Raw genomic sequence first — 21,946 nt, 5'->3', positions numbered from 1 at the left:
CGCAGATACTAAGAGACTGGGCTTTGATAAATTAACTATTGTGGAAGAGCCACATTCAAGGGTAAGCTTTCTTTCAAACTAGCGTGGCTTGCGAGCCGCAGTTTGCCGACCACTGGTCTAGGTTCATGATATTTACAGAATCAAGCGTAAATCTGTGAATCACATTAGGACCACTTAATGATTTAATGATTTAATACTAGTCCACACTTAAAATATATATATAATTGATTTCCGAGAGGAAGGGAGAGGGAGAGAGAGATGGAAACATCAATGATGAAAGAGAATCATTGATCAGCTGCCTTCTGCTGGCCCCACACTGGGGATTGAGCCCGCAACCTGGGCATGTGCCCTGACTGGGAATCAAACCGTGACTTTCTGCTTCATAGGTAGATGCTCAACCACTGAGCCATGCCAGCCGGACCACACATATATATATTTTTTTTGGTTTAGTTATTTATACTTAACTTTCAATATTAAAATATTCTAAAAAAAAAGGAAAAGTGGCAGTTGCCATTTTGTTTCCCCAGGCACGGTTTGTTTTGCACGAACCCTCCGTGTGTGGGGCATCAAGCGCAGAAACTGTCACTTACGCTGGAGGCAATGCCAGGAATCTGTTTCACAACTTCGGAGTCAGCTCTCCCGCCCACCTCTGCGTTCACTACTCAGAGCAACAGGGTCTGCACTTGGTTTAATTAATGCCCCTTTACAAAAATAAAAATAAAAACACACTGGTGTTTTCTCGCACCCCCTGAGTGGATGACCAAGGACAGGCCTTACCTCTCTGCTTGTGGTGTGGACAGTAAGTGCTCAGCGGATGCCACGTGCCATCCTCGCTCCTCCTGCAGGTGGCCACGGCGCTGTGACAGTTCTCAGAGCACGGCTTCGAAAACGTCCCACACTCTCCGGGCTCCTGAGGGATGAACACAAAAATTACATTTGCTTTTTAGATATGTTCCAACTCGGTCAATGAAAGCAAAGCAAAAGAATGATTGATTGACGAATAATCTTCCAAGAGCCTGTTGCCCATAAATCCTCAATTGTGGAAAATCAAGATGGGCCTATCAGTTAAAATATCCTTGAATCTGGAATAGAAAAATACTGACAATGTGGTACTAAGGCTTAGGAGTGCTGATAGCCAACACAAAAGGGGATTAACTTTCCCCATTTACAACTGGCTCCTTCCAATTTTTCTCCCATCTGGGAGTACAGCTTGTGGCGGTGTCAACACAAGAACACAGCTCATGCCAAGGACGTGTCTCTGCCAGCCAGCTGGTCCCCTCCCTCCCTGGGGACCGAGTGCACACACTCTAGGACAAGTCAGGTTTGCCGCTGAAATGCCACGAGTGTGGCCCACTGCAGACGCCAGGCCTTCTGGCCAGGAACTAAAACAAGCTGCTGTGACCATGCCAGACTGGGATCTCCTGAGACCTTTTTCTCTTTTTTTCCATATTTCCCCCTCCTATTTTGACTTAGAAACTCTAGTCAGTAAACAAATTCACAGTTTCCTTAAAACTGCTGAATCCGGAAGAACACCCCAAGCCGCGTAGTAGGTGGGGTCGATATAGAGAGCTATCTGTTCAAGAGGATGGAGTCACAGAGAATGGGGTTTTGATCCTCTTCACATTATGTGTCTTCCTCACAGATATCAAGGAAGTCACTTGGAATCTATCTCCTGGCCGTGCCCTTGACCGTTTGGGAGAGGAACACGCCACAAAGAGAGACACAGATCTGGGCCCAAAGCTCCAAGGCGTTTGGCCCAAACAATGCATTTGATGTATACTTTCCTCTTTGGTGACAGTATCCTGCTGGTGAGAAAATATTTAGAAGATTCATTTTATGCATTCTTAATACTGAAAATGTTTTCAGTGCCTGAAGGTCCTTTCCCTTTTTGTCAAGACTTATAACACCTTTTCCACATCCTTTGCCTCTGCACTGCTGGCCGGCACTCAGCAAACTGCTTTGAAGTTACAGCTGGAGCCCTGGCAGGCAGGGGAGGTAGGACTTACCTTGCATCGCCTCCTGCTTTTTTTTTTAATTGAATTTATTGGGGTGACATTGGTTAATACAATTATATAGGACTCAGGTGTACCATTCTATGATACATCATCTGTGTATTGTATTGTGTGTTCACCCCCCAAGTCAAGTCCCCTTCCATCACCATTCACCCCCTCCCCATGATCCTCTCCTACCTCCCTACCTCCTTACCTCCCCTCACCCCCTTTCCCTCTGGTATTCACCATACTGTTGTCCTGCTATGATTTAACAACAACAAGAACAAAAAAAAATGTTTTTTCCTGCTTTCCCAGCTCTTTGATAAATGACACAATCGATATCCCAACAACTGATCAGTAAACAGCCTAATTAAAGTGTTCAGCTTGTAAAATGGAGCTGCCATGGAGCCCTCCATTAGTGTCCCAGCCAATAAAAAATATAATGGATTTTTAAACATATTCTGCTTCTACCAAGATGAGCTTGCAGCGGGAAGGAAAATGTTTTGGGGAAAGGGGAAAAAAAAAACAACACAAAAAACAGGTCATAACCCATTTTTTAACACCAAGTCTCCAGGCTCAAATAGAATTACAATTGAACCTCAAGCGCATCCTTTGAAAAACATGTTTCTGTTTAAAATGCTTTTGATTCAATCAAGGACTCATTAGGTATTCTTCACAAGGCCCTCATCAAAACTGTTTACGCATCTTGTACATCTGGGTAATGTGGAAAAATACCCCAACAACTCTATATTTTGACTTTTCTTAAGTAGCTTCTTCAATTTTTATATCAATATAAGGTTCAAGTAACCATTATGGTATTCTTGTCAAGTCTACTTGATTTGCCTGAATGCATGAGCCATGTGGAGACCTTTTTCTAGGTTACAGATGCTTTCTTATTGCACCTGGGGGTGATTGCTGGCCCACAGGAGAATACACCAAAAACACAAGCACACAACATATGCTTTGACATAGTAAAACACAGATTTGGGAGATCAAATAGCTGCAGATTATTTCTTTTCAATTTAATAAAGATTAGCTGTCTTTCTAAGAAAACATGCTCTTTAATCTTCATGGGCACCACAGAGATTCTCAATAGCTCGGAGAGTCAAATGCCTGCTTATCCCCCATGGAAAGCATGTAAATATTAAGAAAACTAAAAATGGATCTTGTTTAAATGTCCTCATAAAAATTGCTTTTTGTCCCATTTCTTATTCACAGTTGATTCCCTAGTGAACTATATTAACAAGACATTTCTGGGGATGGGCAACAAATGGAAAGTTTAGTACTTTCTTCTGACGGTATAACTGTCAACCCACCCCAGAGTGTGAGATTTAAAATGAGAAAACCTGCAATAAAGAGAATGAAAATGATAAAATGTCTCTACTAGATGAGCCAAAATACAGAACAGTTATCCACTAAGCATTCATATGTTCTAGAGAAACACATAAAATTAGGGAAGATGAGAGATGGGGGATAACTAACTCTTAACACACACATTCATTTATTTTTTACTTTTGCTATCTGCACAGGCATGGTACTCTAAAGCAGTGTCCTCCAGACTTTTATATTAGTTGAAGTATCTTTTTTTCAAGAAATCTTAAGTGAGGTCAAATGCACAGATGCACAGGCTGGTCATCTTTCACCAACAACTGGGTTCCATGAAGTCCTAGGGCTCTAGAGTAGGAATGAAATTACACCAGAAAGCAGTCACTTCTTTCAAGGATGGGAGCAATAAATATGGGTTTTACAACTATGTACATAAGTAAAATGCATTAAATATTCATGGAAGCCTCTCTGTCACTTAAGCAGACACAAATGTTGAAATCGAGTTGGCTCATTATATATAGGCTCCAGTAATTGGCCAATTTACATTTATTTAACATTTACAAGGTTATGTACAGAAGAGTAAAAAGGTGCAGTTACTCCTTTCCAATAGCTGATAATATAACAAAGTAAGAGGCAGTTTATGTGTACTACTTCAGCTAACCCTTCAGACGAAGTAGGTCTCAGATGGAACCTTTATTCATCCATTCAACAATATTTATTAAGTGTCTGCGATGTGCTGGGAAATGAGGGATAAAACAGACAAAAGTGCCTGTCATCTACAAGTACCCAGCACTCAACTATGGATGTCTTCACATTGCCTGGAAATGGCCAACCTGGGATTTAACTCAAGTAATCCAAAACTACTTTCTACTCTTGTCAATTTGAAAACCCTTTATTATTTTTTTAAGTTGAACTTATTATTAAAACAAATATTTTAGTTTGTTTTAATAGTAATCTATTTTAATTCTGCTCATTGTATTATACAAACATGTTTTGTTTGAGAGAATGTGTGTCATTTGTTGATGCTTTTCTTAACTGCTCTAAACATTTTTCTTCTTATCTTTTCTTAAAATAATTTCAGCAGCATTTAATAATCTCTTCATATAAGAGAAAATAATGTTACCATCATTGTATAATATAAATGATTGTATAATGTAATACTTGTTTAATATAAATATAATCCTATAATTGTAAGTAAAATATTTAGGGATATTAGCATTCAAGAATATTTTATGCTTATACTTCATGTGTAGGTAAAAAGTATTCCATACAATTAAAAAATCCATAAAGAAAACACAATAAAACATTTTAAGTATTTTTATTTAATTAAAGCATATATTTAATAACATAAAACAAGCAGTTTGCTTAATAGATCACATTTTAAATTAGTTAAGTTCCCATTCTATACTATCCACGTGTGCATTATGGGGGATAATGCAGACATTTGATTGCTTTATAATGATCTTCACACTGAGCGTTGTACATATCTGATTAAGAACTTTCTAAGGTATGGACACTGCTAGCACATCAATCAAAGATATAAAAAGATGGTGCATAGTTTAATAATTTATTATGTGAATAAAGCCTTATTCATAAAGTCCCGGGCTCTAGGAATTTCTGGGGAAAAAGTAGAAAATATGGTCCTGTTACATTTGATAAATTACTTACTTTATATGCACATTTTTACACCTTCTAGTTATGCCTGAAATATACAACCACCTGTTCACCACATAAATCCATCAGAGAACTTCTGGGGCATATTTTTCCAATTTCAGAATCTGTGTAAGTCTAGCTACCATACTAGTGATGGAAGTTTGCATATTCAGGAGGCCATTTGGGCAATTTGCTGACAGAAATATGGATTTGCTCACCTCCATCGGCCTCTCTGGCCTCCTCAGAATCACCAACTGGATCATCCCTCGTATGTTTCCTTCCATGGACATTGATCGTCTAAGTGTTTCCATAGCTTCATGGTTGGACTTTCCCAAGAGAGATTCCCCATTAACTGCAATCAGCTGGTCGTTCATCCGCAGACGACCGTCCTAGGGCAGAGGAAAGAAAAACAGTCCTAAACAGAGAAAAGTCTGGTGATGACATGAGGCTGTTCCAGGGAAAGTTCAAGTTTAAATACAAAAACAGAAAATAATTCAGCTATTAGAAATGATTTATTTTCTATGGCAGAAAAATGTTCTGGAGCTTATCAAATAGTCACAAAGACAAGCAATAATGAATTGTGTGAAAGTATTTTTTTAGAAATCTTCGAGTCCTGAGACGCAATAATGTAGATGTTTGTATAACGTCTCTTACCGAGAATCTTTGGCAAGTAGGCAAACCCAGCCTGATTCTGCCATTTGCTCTGGCAGGGACCATGTTGCTGACTCCAGGAAAGGGGTTTGAAAACCAAAGGAAGTGGTCATATCCCTTAGAAACAGGGTTTGCATTATTAGGCACAGAGAGACATCACGCTTAAGTGCCTTGTGCATGACAGTGGTAATGTGTCTTCAGATGTTATTGCTAGCTCTAGTGAATAAAATTCTCATGTAATTTTCTCTAACACAACCAAAAGTTGCTAGTCTGATAGTCTGCAAAGGAACACAGAGGTATGTCTTGAAGGACCAATTTGCTGTGTTGTCCTCTGGCAGAAAAGCTTGAGAAAGGGGATTGTCAAGCCTTTTATAAGGAGGTTCTGACTGCTGAGTACTTTGTCCAGCATCTCCAGGAATGAACGGCACCTCAGCATGTGACTAGGCAGCCCGGACTCTAGACTAATTCAATTCTCGGCACCAGTCATCCTCAGCCAGAATCCCTCACAAAAAGGAGTCTAGCAGTAGCCAGCTCTGCCGACAAAAGAACTTGAGGGGACCACGTTTCATCTTGCCTACAGGCAGCCTGGTGGGGAAGGGGTGCTTAACATATTGACAGTCAGATTAGAGACATGAATTATGTCTTGTTGTCCACTAGGGTAGAAAGTTCTTGCTATGAGGCACAGAGGCAGTGTTCTGGACGTTATGCTGTGGCTGCTGCTGATAAATGTAACAGAAATAACAGTAGGTGTGTACAACAATTAACCTTTCCAGAGATTTTTTTTCCCCATTAACAATCTCAAGTGATTCTCACAGAACCCCAGGCAGTGAAGTAGATTAATGTTTTTCTTTACACTTTACAGATAAGAAAGCTGAGGCAAGGAAGTGATGTGACCTGTCCCAGGTCACAAAAGCAAGGTCCAGACAAACCAATCCAACGTCAGGTACCATGCACCTGGTCTCTTCAGTGTCCTAGAATTCCCTTGTTATTCCTCTCTAGACGGGAATTGGGCAACACTGAAACAGGGTCAGGAAAACATTAAAGAGTGTTAGCAGTTGGAAGCATCTGGGATCCATGTTCAAATGAACAGACTGAAATGCACAAGGAAAACACTTCCTTAAGAAAGGAGAAAAGCAGACATAAAGTGACCAATTGGACCAAAACTATGGCTCTGGAAGAGAAATCCTGTGGACAAGTTGATGAGCTTCGACTAGTGCGGTAGCAGATGGTCAGAGGACACTCCTCTGCTGACAGAGGGAACAGGGTGAGTGGTGACAGCTGCTCTGGGGAGTTAATGTCTTAGAAAAGCACTGTGTACACCGCCTGCTGGAGAGGGTGCTGGTCACGTGGCATCTCGGGGGCCACCCAAAGGAGCATACCCAGTCTCAATGAAGAAATTGAGATGGCAAGGCAATGGGATCGATAGAGAAGGGTGAACCATCAGAGCTGTAAAATGCCTGAGTGGGCTGTCTCAACAGAGCTGTGTCCCCTCCCTTCCTCTTGTTTTCCCACTCCACTTAACCTTTACCCTAATTTGGAGCAAATCTGGAAATGAGATTTATAGGAAAGGCCAATTGAGAAAGAAATCTCTTATTTCTGTTATCTATTTTGAGGGAGGCACAGAAAGAATAAGATTAAGGTTACTGGAAATGGGGGTAAAACAAAAACAACCATAATGGTTTAGTCCTACAAAGGAAGACATTTGATGGAAGGAGGATTATTGGGCTGAATCTTGGGAAGGAGGTTAGGAGGGTCACTCAAAATCTTTTTAGGACGACTGGTTCTTAAAGAGGAGGAGGAAGCAGAAGAGTTGGATCAAGATCCTAGCTCTGTGAACAGGAAATGAGGTCTAGTGTTGGATTTGTAGAGGCTTAGTCTTGGCAGGACACCTTGTCCTCTGGAACAGGAAGAAGAAAGATAAAGTTTGAAACTGTATGAATATCTGTAGAATGAAGGAAATGAAATCTGAGTGAGATCCCACCTGGTAACCTCCTGTGAACCTGCTCTGTGAGGTCTGGGACCAGGTCTGTGTGAAGAGGTAACCAAGAGATAAGAAGATATAAAAAGAACATTTCTTTTTTGGGGGGCGGGGAGAGGTAAGTAATCTCTTACCAACACGTATTAAGCACAGCTTTTATTTTCAGCTGCTTTCCGAGTCTCAAGCATGCAGAACTACACCGAAGTAGAACATGTTTGCTGAATCCAAATCCCAAACAAAAAGGCAGGTCAGGTCACCGCAGGGCAGCTGTGATTTTTTTTAGAGACATTCACATTCATCACAAGTAGCACGGTAGAGCTGCGGGCGTGATCAAAATCCACACTCTCTCATTTTCAGGCTTGGCTAGTCTGTTGCTATTGGTGTGTGCTTTTTCTTAAAAGATAAACGATGGGTAATTTCACTAATGGTGATACCACTAAGCACCATGTTGTCCTAACATTTAGAAAATAATCACAGAATTTAGAGCTGGAGGCATTCCTAGAGGTCATCTTGCCCAACCTCTTCTGTGTACAGATGAATAATGTGATGGCCAAAGAGGAGCAGAAACCATTTATTGAACTCCTCTTAAGAGAAGGCACTTAAATTAGGACTTGCTCAGCTAGTTAAGGTCAGCACTGCGTCAGAAGAGCCCAAGTCCTGACTTCTCGGCATCACCTATTCACTAACCATTCTGTCGTCTACAAAGATGACCATGACTAGTCCCTAAAGCAGTAATGCTCCAAGCAAAAAGGAACTTTCAGACCCAGAGAGGACAATATGTTACATGATATCTCCTGGAAGAGAACCCTACCTGCAAAGCCACTCAGATGGCTAAGGATGTGAAGACAGGAGACTGAGTTGGGGGATGGAAGAGCAAGGAAGCGAAGAAGAGGGAGAAAAAGAAAACACCCCTCTATATATACCTCCGCAGGTCTAGTCTTGATGTAAAATGAGGTTGGTTCAGTGAGGTCATTACTCCTCACTCATCAAATATCACTCAAAATTATGTATGTCTATTCTGCTTTGGAGTAATTTTGTCAAGAAAAGTAGTTTTTATGGCTTTATTCCCCCTTCCCCATTGATATTATGTTCAAGCAAATGCCTAATAAAGCATGAGGATGCTAACTCTCATCAGCTGATTGTATATAAGTGAATTCAACTATCTAAGGATATTCCTCAGTAATTTTAGGATATTTATTTCATTATAATCTGAGCCATGCTTACATCTGTTTGTTTGTTTTTAAAAAAATTCTTTCTGCTACAAACTGAATGTTTGTTATCCCCACGCCCCTGCCCGAATTCATATGTTGAAATCCTGACTTCCAACATGAGGTTATTAGGAGATGGGGCCTTTGGGGGTCATGAGAATGGAGCCCTCATGGATGGGATTAGTGTTCTTAAAATGGGGCCTGAGAGAGAGATCCCTGCTCCCTCTGCCATGTGAGGCTACAGCAAGAAGATGCCCACCTATCAACCCAAAGGGAGCCCTCACCAGACTCATATCTGCTGGTGCCTTGATCTTAGGCTTCAGCCTTCAGAGTTGTGAGAAATAAATTCCTGTTGTTGATAAGCAGCCAGCTGATGGTATTTTGTTATAGCAGCCTGAACACACGAACACACTTTCCTTCCTAATCACAATGACAGCAACTATACTCTCACCTCTGGCAACCCCATAACCAATGTATCCATCCTCGAGCTAGGAGCGAGTACAGGAAATTTTCCAAAGAGGAAGAACAGAGAAAAGGTAAGAAGTAACTTCCTCAGGGCACTTTAGGTCAAGTAAAAACTGGTAGGAGATTTAGGTCTTCTCTGTGTCCTGGGCTGGCTTCAAATCTCATCAGCCCTCACCTTGTTCTAATGCAGGAGGAAGAGTGAACTGGGAGACAAGATGTTTGAGTTTTACATCTCCCTTGAACTGAACACTAATACAGGCCAGTCCTTGTGCAAATATTTTGCATATGTTCTCTTATTCATTCCTTACCACAAGCCTTTGATACTACTCTCTGCTATTTAAGAGATATAAAAAGGAGGCTCAAAGAAATTAAGTGACTTGTTAAAGGGCACAGGCATGACCAGGTCTACTTGTCTTTGAGTCAGACATGTAGCTGTCATGCTACATTGCCTCTAAAATCAGAGTTCTAGAGATGATTAAAGGCACTACAGTTATTAATGACAAGAATTATTAATGATTTTCTACTTTGTGCAGTCATTGTGCTAAAACCTTTACATGCACTAGACTATTTAATCCATACAGCAATCCTATACATTAGGGACTATTTCCCCATCTTATAACAAGAAACGAAGGATCAGGCTGGTTGAGTGCATTATGACAATTCACATTTCTAAAAGCTGATTTGAGCTGTCTATTCACTCTCAAGTTTTCAACCACTTTGCTAGTAATTCTTGTGTTTTGGGGGCTCTTAGCCTCCTTTGAGGATCTAATAAAAGCTACAGATTCTCACCTCTTAAAATAAATATGGCCCTAGCCAGTTTGGCTTAATGGATAGAGTGTCTGCCCATGAACTGAAGGGTCCCAGGTTCAATTCCAGTCAATGGCACATACTTAGGTTGCAGACTCGATCCCCGGCCCTGGTCCTGGCTCATGTGAGAGGCAACCAATCAATATTCTCTCTCACATCGATGTTTCTCTCCCTCCTCCTTTCCACTCTCTTTAAAAATCAATGGAAAAATATCCTCGTATGAGGATTAACAACAACAAAAATACATAAATAAACAAAAAATAAATATTTACAACATGGTTTCTCCTCAGCTGGACACAGGACCAGGTGCTTTTAGCAGTGGGGGCAGTCAGGAGGGGCATTTCTAGAGTGGGGTCCAGTGACCTTGGAGTTCAGCTCCCACTGAATTCAATGGCTTCTGGGTATACCTCTGCCATGATTGCTGGTGACATTACATGGCTCAACCCACCTCTTAGGGCCAATTTCTTGTGAGGCATCATTATCTCTAAAGTTCTCATGATTATAGAGGGGAGAGTAAGGAAGCCATGGTAAAAAAAAAAAACTTGCCACCACAGAACCTGAGACAAGCATGAGAGAGTAGGCTGGCTTTCCCAGGAGTAGCTGGCCGGGGCCCAACGCCAGTCCGCATTAGGCCATGGTGTTGAGAGGATTAATCACGACCAGATGTCGGCTTCTGCCTCTGCATGTTTCTAAAGGGGCCCTGGGCAAAGCCTTCTGGGATAGTATCCACACCCAGAGCCCAAACCCCAAAGCCGGGCTTCCGACTGCAGAGCAGGGTGTCCTTGGAGCGGGTGGGCCTCCAGGCAAGAGGGCCCCTGACTGGGGGAGAGGGTGTCCTGGAAAACACCTTCTCCAGCCCCTAAAGTCACTCCATGACAACAACTGCCTGTTGTACTTTTGAACAGTCACAACAAAAAGTCCCAACCTAGGAAAGAACCTTGCATGTCAGATTGAAATATTTTAATTTCGTTGAAAAATAGTAGTGATGAAAGGAACAGAATCAATCAAGATTTAAAGTACAGTTTTAAAATAAAGGAGTGGAATAAAGAAAGTTGGTAAGACTGGAAGCACATAAATTCTTGTCTTGAAGGGTACCTACCTCCATCAGCCAATGCTTTACATCATCTGTCCTAAGACCGTTTCAACCCACATGAATGGGACAGTCCTGCCCAACCAGAGCTCTATTTTCTAGGGGCAATATGTTGCATTCTGGTGTATACGCCACAGTGACTTGACCCACACTCTTCCTTCCGTCCCAAATGTCCTCTGCCTTCCTGCTCACCTGTTGAATATCTATCGTTTATAACAAGGCTCAGCAACTGCCTTCCATTCGTATTTTTCTCCACAGACAGAATTAATTGCTCCATTCGCTCACCACCCATGATATTTTATATTTGTCTACCATCACCCTGATCATATTAGAGAGTTGTTTATATATTTCCCTTATTATGCTACTACCTCCCTAGCTTATGGAATGAGCTGCCTTCAGTTTTCTGTCTCCAGTCTATTGTGTATTGCATAACTCACTGCAGATGTTCAAGAAATACTTGCTAAGTTGAGTCACTTGAAAAACATTTCATTCAGGTGCTTTGGGCCGGGTGTAAGTTTCAACTACAATAGACCAATTGTTTAATTTACAAACTATGACTCTGGGAGAGCCGTGAATCCAGGCTGGCTCGGATACAGCCGCACATGTTCCGAGAACCTTTACAATGTTAAAAGTGAAGCTTGATTACTTTCTGCGAACTGGCCCAATATCAGGGGGTCAGCTATGCAAAATTTTAAATGTATTGATCTAATTCAGCTATTGCCGTAAAAGCCTCACTTCACTTCTATGTAGCAAACCGGTGAAGTTCCAGCAACATACTATTGACTCAGCACTGCGGCATCTGAGACTTTTTAAAAAAGGTATCTGGCCGAAACCGGTTTGGCTCAGTGGATGGAGCATCGGCCTGCGGACTGAAGGGTCCCTGGTTCGATTCCGGTCAAGGGCATGTACCTGGGTTGCGGGCACATCCCCAGTAGGAGATGTGCAGGAGGCAGCTGGTCGATGTTTCTCTCTCATCGATGTTTCTAACTCTCTATCTCTCTCCCTTCCTCTCTGTAAAAAATCAATAAAATATATTTAAAAAAAAAAGATATCTGAAGAGTATTTCTTTAGAGCATCACAATATGCATAAAAACCATTCTGATATAATGTTTTCAAAATGTGCTATAATTCTTTCCATTTTGAACACCTCCTGGAAACATGGGGCATACACAAATACACCATAAGCATGAGCTTTTATTATAGTCATTACTGATTCTTACAATTTCCTCAGCAGGACAATTTCAGAAGTCCTGACTTAGCACAAATATTCACTGGCCTCCGGTGCAGTGATAGCATCCTCTGCTTGTTTTACACTTTTTCTGTCTCCTGTCATTTCAGTTTCCTCTCCATCCTTTCCTATCCACTTCCTGATTTTCTCTTTTCAGTTTACTTTGGCCTAGAAAACCTGATAATGAAAAGTTACCAAGGCGTATGTTATATATGAATCAAAAAGATTCTGCATGAATGCCTAACCAGATAAGAATCTCAGAGGCTTCTCCAACTTATTGAAAAGTATTTATTAACTTAAAAAAACAAAACAAAAAAAAGTGTGCTCTCGTTCATGCTATGATTGCTAAAGGCCTGGTCACTAGAAACATGGGCCCAAAGCAGAGCATCTAGTCCAGCGGTTCTCAACCTGTGGGTCACGACCCCTTTGGGGGTCGAACGCCCCTTTCACAGGGGTCACCTAAGACCATTGGAAAACACATGTATAATTACATATTGCTTTTGTGATTAATCACTATGCTTTAATTACGTTCAATTTGTAACAATGAAATTGGGGGTCACCACAACATGAGGAACTGTATTAAAGGGTCGCGGCATTAGGAAGGTTGAGAACCACTGATCTAGAACAGAACTCTGAGCACATTATAACTCCTATCAATCCCTACCAGGAAGTGCAGCATGGCTTCCTAGGTGAAAGGTGCTGTTTTCAGACAAAGGATCATCACCTTAGGATATCAACTTCTGTAGATTATAATTTCCTTTTTAATTAGGTCTGCCAATGCTTTATTATTATTCAAGCCTACTGAGATCATCACGGAATCCAAAATATACATCAAATTGATGTAGAGTTCCAAAATTTTACCCAGCATGGTATAAATTTGTTCCTCATTTGCATGTCCATGCATGAAATAAAAATGAGAGAGTGCTAAAGATCAGACAGAAAAGGAATGATGGATGCTGGATTTTAAACGTAATATTACAATTGGTATTTTTCTCATTTTTAAATTGCTAATTTCACTTCTTAAGGTAAAATTCTTTAAAAATATGCTTTTATTGATTTTTAGACAGAAAGAGAGAGAGAGAGAGCGAGGCAGCGATCGGGTACCTCGCATCCCGACTGGGGATCGAACCTGCAACCTGGGAATGTGCCCTCACTGGGATGGAACCAGCAACCTTTTGATGCACAGAATGATGCTCAACCAACGGAGCCTCACTAGCCAGTGCTTTGTGTAAAATTCTTAATGGAAAAACAGTGAGTGTGACTTTTTCCTGGTAAAGTCCTGTTTTCAGTTGTCCATAACATGTATAATATTTTTGTGATTAGGATGAACTGTAGAGTTTGGCTTCTAACATTGAGGATTTGCAATGGAGCTATTTATACCTTCAGCGTGTATGGTCCTTTTGTCAAAGGTGTGAATCTGGAAGACATGACTATAGTAATGATCCTTAAGGCTCTACCAGTAGAAAACATTATCAATTTTAAGGAAAATGAATAGTTAAAGAAATCATTTAACATTAGTGTTCCTTAAAAAGCTGTTCTTTTTATCTTCCTTTAAATTCATTAATTATAGATCTGTCACATGATTTATAGATACCAGCAGAGATGAAGGTGGAAATTACTCATGCTGGGAACTCCTACCGGACCCTGTTAAGAGCTTGGATGCTATTAAATGCTCCTCATTATGAAGAGACAGGGAGGTATAGCATCAGCCCATATTCCCAGAAATTCTGGAACTGGGCAGAGTCTCTCCAAAAATTTGTATTTTAGTTATTTTAAAAATAGGAGGATTGCTTGTATTAGATAAAACTTTATCTTCTACCAATTACTAAATAGTGTAAGATTATGAAATTCTGCATCGAATTTCCTAAGCACACCAAAATCAAATCATTTAAATTATATCTATTTCATATTCTGAGTGCATGCATTTGCAATTAGCTATGTCAGGCATTTTTCCTTCATTTAATTTCATCATCATCAAGTAGTATTTATTAAGCACAAACCTCGCTAATTAATTTTCTAGAGAATAACAGGTATTCTTAAATTTATTCTATTTTAGAGCCCTTAAATAATCTACCTGGTACATGACATTTTCCCTTAGCAAAAATTGTCTTTAAATTTTAATTTTACCTTATTATTTCAAGGTTTCCATAGGACACTTTTCAGTCCCAAAGTCAGTATATTCGAATAAAAAAATTAGACTGTGAGATTTTGGTTTTTACTATATGTTAATAGTCTATCTCAATCTTCAAAATATCACTATTCTAGTGATATTTTTCTAAAAGCGATTCATTGTTAGGTAAAAAAAAATAAGTAGTTTAAGTTAGTATAATTAATAGATGTAAAAATGCATTTTCTCCAAAAAAAGGTTCAATTGACATAGTACATCAAAAGCAAAGCAAAAACCAAACTAAACAAGCCACTGATTTCAGAATTCAAAATGTTTACCAAGTAAGTGAAAACATCTAAGATCTTCAATCTGATCATCAAGGTTTCATGGAGAAAAGGACAAGCTGATTTTTGTGTGAATTTTGGGAAAGGAGAGTATTTTTCTCAAGGTATTTTTTTTCTAAATGCAACAAAGACAACACTTCTTTTCACCTAACAGTAACAACAACACCACATTAACTTTAAATTCCTATCACAAAAGCGGAATCTTGGAAAAGCATCCTCATGGCATACTAACGTATTCCACTCATAGTGCCTGGGTCATGAAAAATTAGCACATATGCTTATGTCTAGTCTATGTTGGTTCTGGAAACAATTGCCCTGTACTTCAGGGGCAAATGCCCAGGAAGAATGACAGAAACTGAAGGGAACCTACAGACATACAGTAATGCATGTTATTGTTTAAGCATATTAGGATCAATACTTCTAGTTGTATTTGGCTGTTATGGTCCAAGGTCACCTTGCGCATTGCTAAGGAAGCTCAACGCGATGCCTCGGAGGGGGCCACGGACAACTGTAGATGCAAAGCAGTCTGAAATGGCAGATGCTGTGTCCTAACACGAACAGGGAAGAGTTCCTGGGTTCCTTGACTGGAATTTAAATATTTAAGCATTTGGGTAATTCTGAATAAGTAAAAGTATTACTTTGTTTTCCCTTAGAGTGAGTGAGAGATTCACTTCCTGGGCTAGCTGAATGCTCTTACTTTCAAATAGAGCTTTACTTCTCTGTTAGAAATGACTCAAATAAGAGCTGAAATGATAGGAAGCAGTAGCCTGAAAGGTAAGGGGGGAAACACAGAAGCCTCCCAGTGCAGTCCCAGTCATTCCAGGGTTTTACATCTGGCAAGAAGCAGGCTATCTTTGTTTACACCAACCGGGGAGAATACAGCACACAGAATCCACAGGAAGAATTTGCTCATACTTTTCAAAGGAGTTTAGTTTTCAAAAACCCACCTTCCCTAAAGGGAAACAACACCTTGAGAACCAATTAGTGGTCTGAAGGGCCAGGAGGAAGACTGTGCTCCTCCAGAAAGATTCTTTTGTTGGTTTCAGGTAAAAACCAGGGGCCAGATGCTAAAGCCCATGTTCCCCAAGCTTATCTCCCCTTTGCCCCGGGGACCTGCTGTCTGTTACTTTGGTATCTTCTGAACAGGGACAGGAACAAAGTCTCAAAACAATTTTTGTAAAACATAATCCTGAATCACAGAGTGGGTGGCAATTTTCTGAGGAGTAATGGCAGATGATTGGAACGGCAGAAGGAGAACAGCGAAATTCTCTTTCTGTTTTCCCTAGTGAATCAGATTTCTTGTGAGCAATGCTTAGGCCTCTACCCTTTCCACTGCACGAAGTAAACAAGACAAATGGATAGCAAACCTTCACAGTAAGGCTACATTCATGATTGATGCTGCTTACTGCCTAAGATCAGCTATAAACATGCTGTCCAGTGGGCTTTAATGGTGTGATCGTCTGACTCAGCAGACCAACATCAGGAAAGAAATTTACATAAATGGAAAGTGAAATCCTTCTGCAAGAAACAGGCTTGTTAGAAACTGCTTAGGTAAGGAGATGCTCACTTTCACAAACATGGACATACATATTAAACCAGCGCTCCAGTAGCCGCTTGCGCGTAAGTTATTGCCCATAAAAAAGGCTAAGATGTTTGCTTTTAATTTCCCAAAATTCATTTCCGTTTCAATTTTACTTGGAATAAATTCTGCAAATAGAGCTGTCATCAGGCATAAGAAGAGTGATATCAAGCTGATGTCCACCAACACGACCAAGACTCGCCCTCAAACGCAGCACATGCTTAGGTGGCTTGGCTCAGCATGACAAGCCTGATACAAGATAGTTCCAGGGCAACGGGCCCTGATCTCTAGGAAGATAAACCGATCGGATAAAGAGGCTGCATCTCAGGGCAGCATAGCACAGGGTCTGAAGGTAGACTGCCTGGGTTCAGCTCTCAGGTGAAGCCAGTCCTGGCTGGGTGACCACAGGCACACTGTGGAGGGGCACTAACCACTGCAATCATAATCCAGTGTGAACATCGAGAGTAAAACGAGAGAAGCCAGAGAGATACTTTCCATGCTGTCCAGCATATATTTGCACTAAGAACAATGAATGTTATTTGTTGTTGTTATTACTATTTTATTCCTTCTGCTCCTGGTTCTGCATTTTGGAGCTAGACTGTTGGTAAATTGGATGATGGGCCTCAAATCGCCATCCTTCTCTGCACCCACACTTTGCTATGGCTTCATCATGGGTGGACTGTATTTCCTCACACCTTGGATTGACTTTGGATTCAATCATATGACTTATTTTGGCCAATGGTGTGTGTGTGTGTGTGTGTGTGTGTGTGTGTGTGTGTAGTTACTGTGAGCCAGTTTGGATCCCAGAACTTATGAGGCTTCACCCATGGCTGTGGGCCCTCTGACAACTCATGGATTAAGAACGTGCTGCAGCTAGTCTGCTGGCCCAAGACACCAGGGATGTGGGGACTTGTCAACCTACAGTGTGATAGATGCTGGCCTGAATCTGAACCCCACTAGCTGCCCTGCAGTCATGAGGGTCATGAAGGAAATAAAGGTTTACTGATGCATGTTATTAACATTTTGTCACTTATTATACAACAAAAGCTGATGGATCCAACGAGTGCATTAAAGAATTGTCTCTCTATAATGCATTTCTTATTACCCAAGGAAAAAGACTGAAAAAAGACACTGCTTCGCAGTGTCTATGAAACAAAAGTGATACGGTAGGGTGAAGAAGAAAAATGGCCCTAGCCGGTTTGGCTCAGTGGATAGAGTGTTGGCCTGTGGACTGAAGGGTCCTGGGTTCAATTCTGGTCAAGGGCACATGCCTGGGTTGTGGGCTTGACCCCCAGTGGGAGGCGTGCAGGAGGCTGCCGATCAATAGCTCTCTCTCATCATTGATGTTTCTATCTCTCTCTCCCTCTCCCTTCCTCTCTGAAATCAATGATATATATGAAGAAAAATGCTCCCACAAAACCAGGATTCTAGGAGCAGGCTGCTTCTATAAACTTAAGTGGGTCTGCTTGGGTTTTGTGGGGGAGATGGCACATATTATTAATATCAAGATTATTAAAAAATGGCTAACATTTATTGAAGTCTTATCATAGGCACTGTGCTAGGCACTTTATACATATCGTCTCGTTTTTGTCTTCGCAAGAGCACCAGGAGGTAGGCACTACTAATTTTACTCTTTTTACAAATGAGGAAAGCGAGGCATATTGAGGACAAGTGCCCTGCCAACATTCACAGAGTGAGAGAGTAGCTGAGGCCGCACGCAAACTCAGGAAGTCTCACTGTCCAGCAGGAGCTGAAGGCGAGCTCAAGCACGTTTCCCTCTGTGATCACTTTACTGGTTTAATCGCATGGTCTGCATCACTTTATTTAATCCCGAGAAACCCCGTGGATTAGGTATTACTTATTATCCCCATTCTACAGATGAGGGAACGGGAACATGGCAGGTCAAGTTCCTTGCTAGCAGGTGGTGGGTTGGAATTGAACACAGGCCGTCTAGTTAACTATACCTGACCTCATGCTAACAGCTATGATCACACTCCCAACCCAAAGGGAAAAGGCAGAGTCCCATTCTCCCCTCACCCCCTTTTTGGGGGGAAATGTATAAGCTTCTCCAAGTTCAAAGGCAAATCTGCATTCCCGCACCATGGTTATCTCCAAGTGCATAAAATGTGATAAATGGCCTTGAGCTTCTACTACAATCACTCACAAGCTCCACTGAGCTTTCTTTCTTGCAAACGCAATTTTCTTATTTGCTGCCTTGACGTTGACTTATTTTTTTTCGTTCTGTTTTCCTGATGGTGTATTTTTAGGTTCAAGTCTGTCAGCTTACATATCCAGAGTCACTCGCACAGAGTCATAAAAAGAATGCAAGAGAGCATGTTAATCATGGTGGGTTTGTAGAACCATGCCTAGGAAATGAAATTAACCGCTTCAAGTAGGAGGAGAGACCCCTGCTGCCCAGATGTGTCCACACACACCTTTCTGAGTGCGGCAGGAAGGCCCAGTGGTCTCCCCTTCACACGCCTTCTCCATCCAGACCTCAGGCCCAAAAGCTGCACCTCTGGGTACCTCCCCACTGATGGGGAAAGATCATTCTTACCCACCTTAAAGGCAGCACCTCCATGGATGACGGATTTGATAAAAATTCCCATGTCGGTTCCAGTTTCTCTGGATTTGTTCCCTTTCAAGCTCACCCCCAGACCAGCAGAGCCGGAGTCGTTCAGGGGGATCTCAAAGGTGAGCTGGTCCGTGGTTTCCGGAGAGAGGGCCCGGCAATCAGGTTCTCCTTTCTGTTGGGGAGACAGACATGAGAAGAGTGGAGGGAAGAAAGCAGGTTAATATTCACATACTCACATGGCCAAACACAGATGCATTTGGTAAGATGGCGATTGGACCTCTAACAGCTGCATTCCTGTCCCTATGGGGCAAAGGGGGTTCATTCTCTCTGCAGGGGCCACCATGTCCACGGAGAGGTGGAAGGGTTTGGGGAATTATAGTTGGTAATGGGCCAAAGAGAGGATCCTTTGGCAAGGCAGGGCCATGTCATTTGAAACATCGCATAAGTATTTGGAATTTGGCAAGATATTCTCAATAATTAAACAGGCTGGGTATTAGACTTAGGGAATCCTAGGTGCCAGGAAGCCCTTAGATGTGGTGTGGTGGTAACACCCTTCATTTTACAGACAAAGGGACAGAGCTTAGTGTAGAAACACCCTAAAATTTTGAAGAAATATCTGGCATATATAATTTAAAACATATCATTTACTGTGAAAGCAATGCTACTGATAAAGATTGTCAATAGGATGCAGGGCATTGAGAAAAGAACATGCTATTAAGTTAGAGAGATGTGACTTGTAATGGATATCACTGAATTAAATTTTACTTTGTGAAAACTCAGGCCTTACCCATGCTTCTTTGGGTAATATAATTGACTGGCAACTCATTTTTGAGCCTAGACAAAAAGTATAATACACAACAAATATTCATGGTTGTTTGTTTTTTGTTTTTGTTTTTGACAAATGACCCGGAGCCACAAAAATAGCAGTTCTCAGAAAATACAGAGGATGGTGAAAAAGACAGGCATCCAGGGAGAAGCCCGTGGTTAATCATATTTGGTCCCTAGTATTTCCAGTATTTCCAAATATACACTAGAAAGTGATGCCCGCGTGGTCAACTTTGCAGGTGCCCCTCCTACATCTCTCAGGCTTGCAGAAAGACGAAACTCTGACACAGGGGTTAACCTTTGAAAACGAGATAGCCCTGGAAACCATCGGCTCTTGAGGTCGGTAGTTCCTTCCTCTCCATAATTATGTCTAGACACTCTCATCTTAAGGTCACTTTGAGGGACTCTTATGTAAAATTACATATTTTGAAAATTACTGTGAAGGTCTGAACGCCAGTCACAAAATAACAACTATACAATCAGAGGTAGCAAAGAACCCATAATTAAAACAGGATTTGGAGGTCTGATCATAGCCAGATCCACCAAAAAAGAGAAAATCCATGTCTAACTTTAAAGAAATAGTCCCTTCATTTAATTTCACTGTAAATGAAATTAGCTGTAAATATTTTGACAATAGGTAGTTTAAAAAAAATGAAACTTTGCTTAATTGAATGAACCTATTACAGGCTAGCTCTTTTAACTAACTCATTTTATTATTATCTAAGAAAAATTTCATTATTTGATTCAAACTAGCTGTCCTTTTTCCATTAAAATGCCAGAGTTAAATGTAAATTATTAGCCTGCATCTTTGTTTTCCAGAATACCTATTCGGAATCCATAACATTTCAAAACCATTTATGTGTCCAGATCTCTGTGGGATTTAGTGAATTTAAGAGTAATAAAGTTCTGCTGAATTAAAGTATAAATTAAAGAACAGCTGTTCTCGCTAGAAGTTTATGAGAGAGAAAGACTAGGAAGTTGCTCTGGCTTTTTATCTACCGAGTCAGTGCTTCCACCACTTTATTCTATAATCAAATCGGGTTTCTTTTGGCAACTGTTTAACTCGTATAAAGATTAACAACCACCAGTTGTACTGACACCTTTCATTTAGTGCATAAGTGGTACAAACAAAATATAAATCAGGTGAAGCATGGTTATCTTTTCATTTTAAACTTAAAAGGTATCTTTTTTTACGTCCCTGATATCAGAGAGCCAGATATAACAACAAAAACAAACTAGGGCTCACAGTGATTGAGTGGTTCTTTTCTGAGCGCTTCACACATATCCATGTACTTACTCCTCACACCAAGCCTTCGCGGATTATTATGATGCCCATTTATGGATGAGGAAACTGAGCTGCATGGCAGTTTGTATGTACTGTGTGTGCAAGTACTGTGTGTGCATGTGCGTAAGTAAAGTGTACATGTATGTAGTGCCATGTGTGCATGCATGTTAAGTACCACGACGACAGTCTGTAAGACTTGTCAGTGTGGAAGCTCTGTGGAGTCCAGGCAGTGTGGTTCCTGTGTCAGACTCTTCACTGCTGTACCGAGTCTCAATTTCTCTGAACCACCATGACTTGGCCTCACCACAAGAACTTCCAAGACAGATGCCTACAGGGACCGTAAGACACTATGCAATTTCACATCCTCCACTCAATTACAGTAACGTTTTATATCTTTCTTATGCTATACCAGGCTCAGGCCATAATTAGTGGTCTCTAATAATAGCAACATTCCCAATGGTGGAGGAAGCCATTACAGTAGTTAACATAGCCATTTCCTGTTAGAAATAAATGTCCCTTTACTAATGGACAAAAAAAAAGATCAATATGCTGAATGCCTTCCTCCAATAATCTTGGCTCAACTAGTAACTCGGAAAATTAAACTCAAATCTTGCCAGACAGCATTTTGGGGCAGGATGGAGAGAGGTATAAAGTCCTCACAAGGGCCCCACTGCAAGGCCTTCGTTATAGGATTGAGCCCCAAGGCAGTGGTACATGGGACCTTCAACTCTCCCCAGCTTCCTCGCTTTCAGACAAGGGCTCTTCCCACACTGTGCCAGGAGTATCCCTGCTTTCTCCACCCAAGACAACCAGAGGGAAAACTAAACCAAAGAG

General features: G+C 41.1%; 1 protein-coding gene across 1 annotated transcript in view; it reads right to left on the bottom strand.

The window, feature by feature from the left end:
- The window catches only part of PARD3B (par-3 family cell polarity regulator beta), an 812,619-nt gene that overhangs the window by 362,532 nt on the left and 428,141 nt on the right, over positions 1-21,946 (bottom strand). The window contains exons 11-13 of the mRNA XM_023760488.1: positions 18,989-19,174; positions 5,189-5,359; positions 778-910 (exon numbers count right to left, since the gene is read on the bottom strand). Coding sequence (XP_023616256.1) covers positions 778-910; positions 5,189-5,359; positions 18,989-19,174 — 490 coding nt within the window. The remainder of the gene's footprint in view (positions 1-777; positions 911-5,188; positions 5,360-18,988; positions 19,175-21,946) is intronic.

This window comes from Myotis lucifugus, unplaced genomic scaffold (genome assembly GCF_000147115.1).
Source record: "Myotis lucifugus unplaced genomic scaffold, Myoluc2.0 scaffold_3, whole genome shotgun sequence".
NCBI classification, from domain to species: Eukaryota; Metazoa; Chordata; class Mammalia; order Chiroptera; family Vespertilionidae; genus Myotis; species Myotis lucifugus.
The sequence above is the reverse complement of the archived record's forward strand: the minus strand, read 5'-3'. Positions and strand labels throughout refer to the sequence as shown.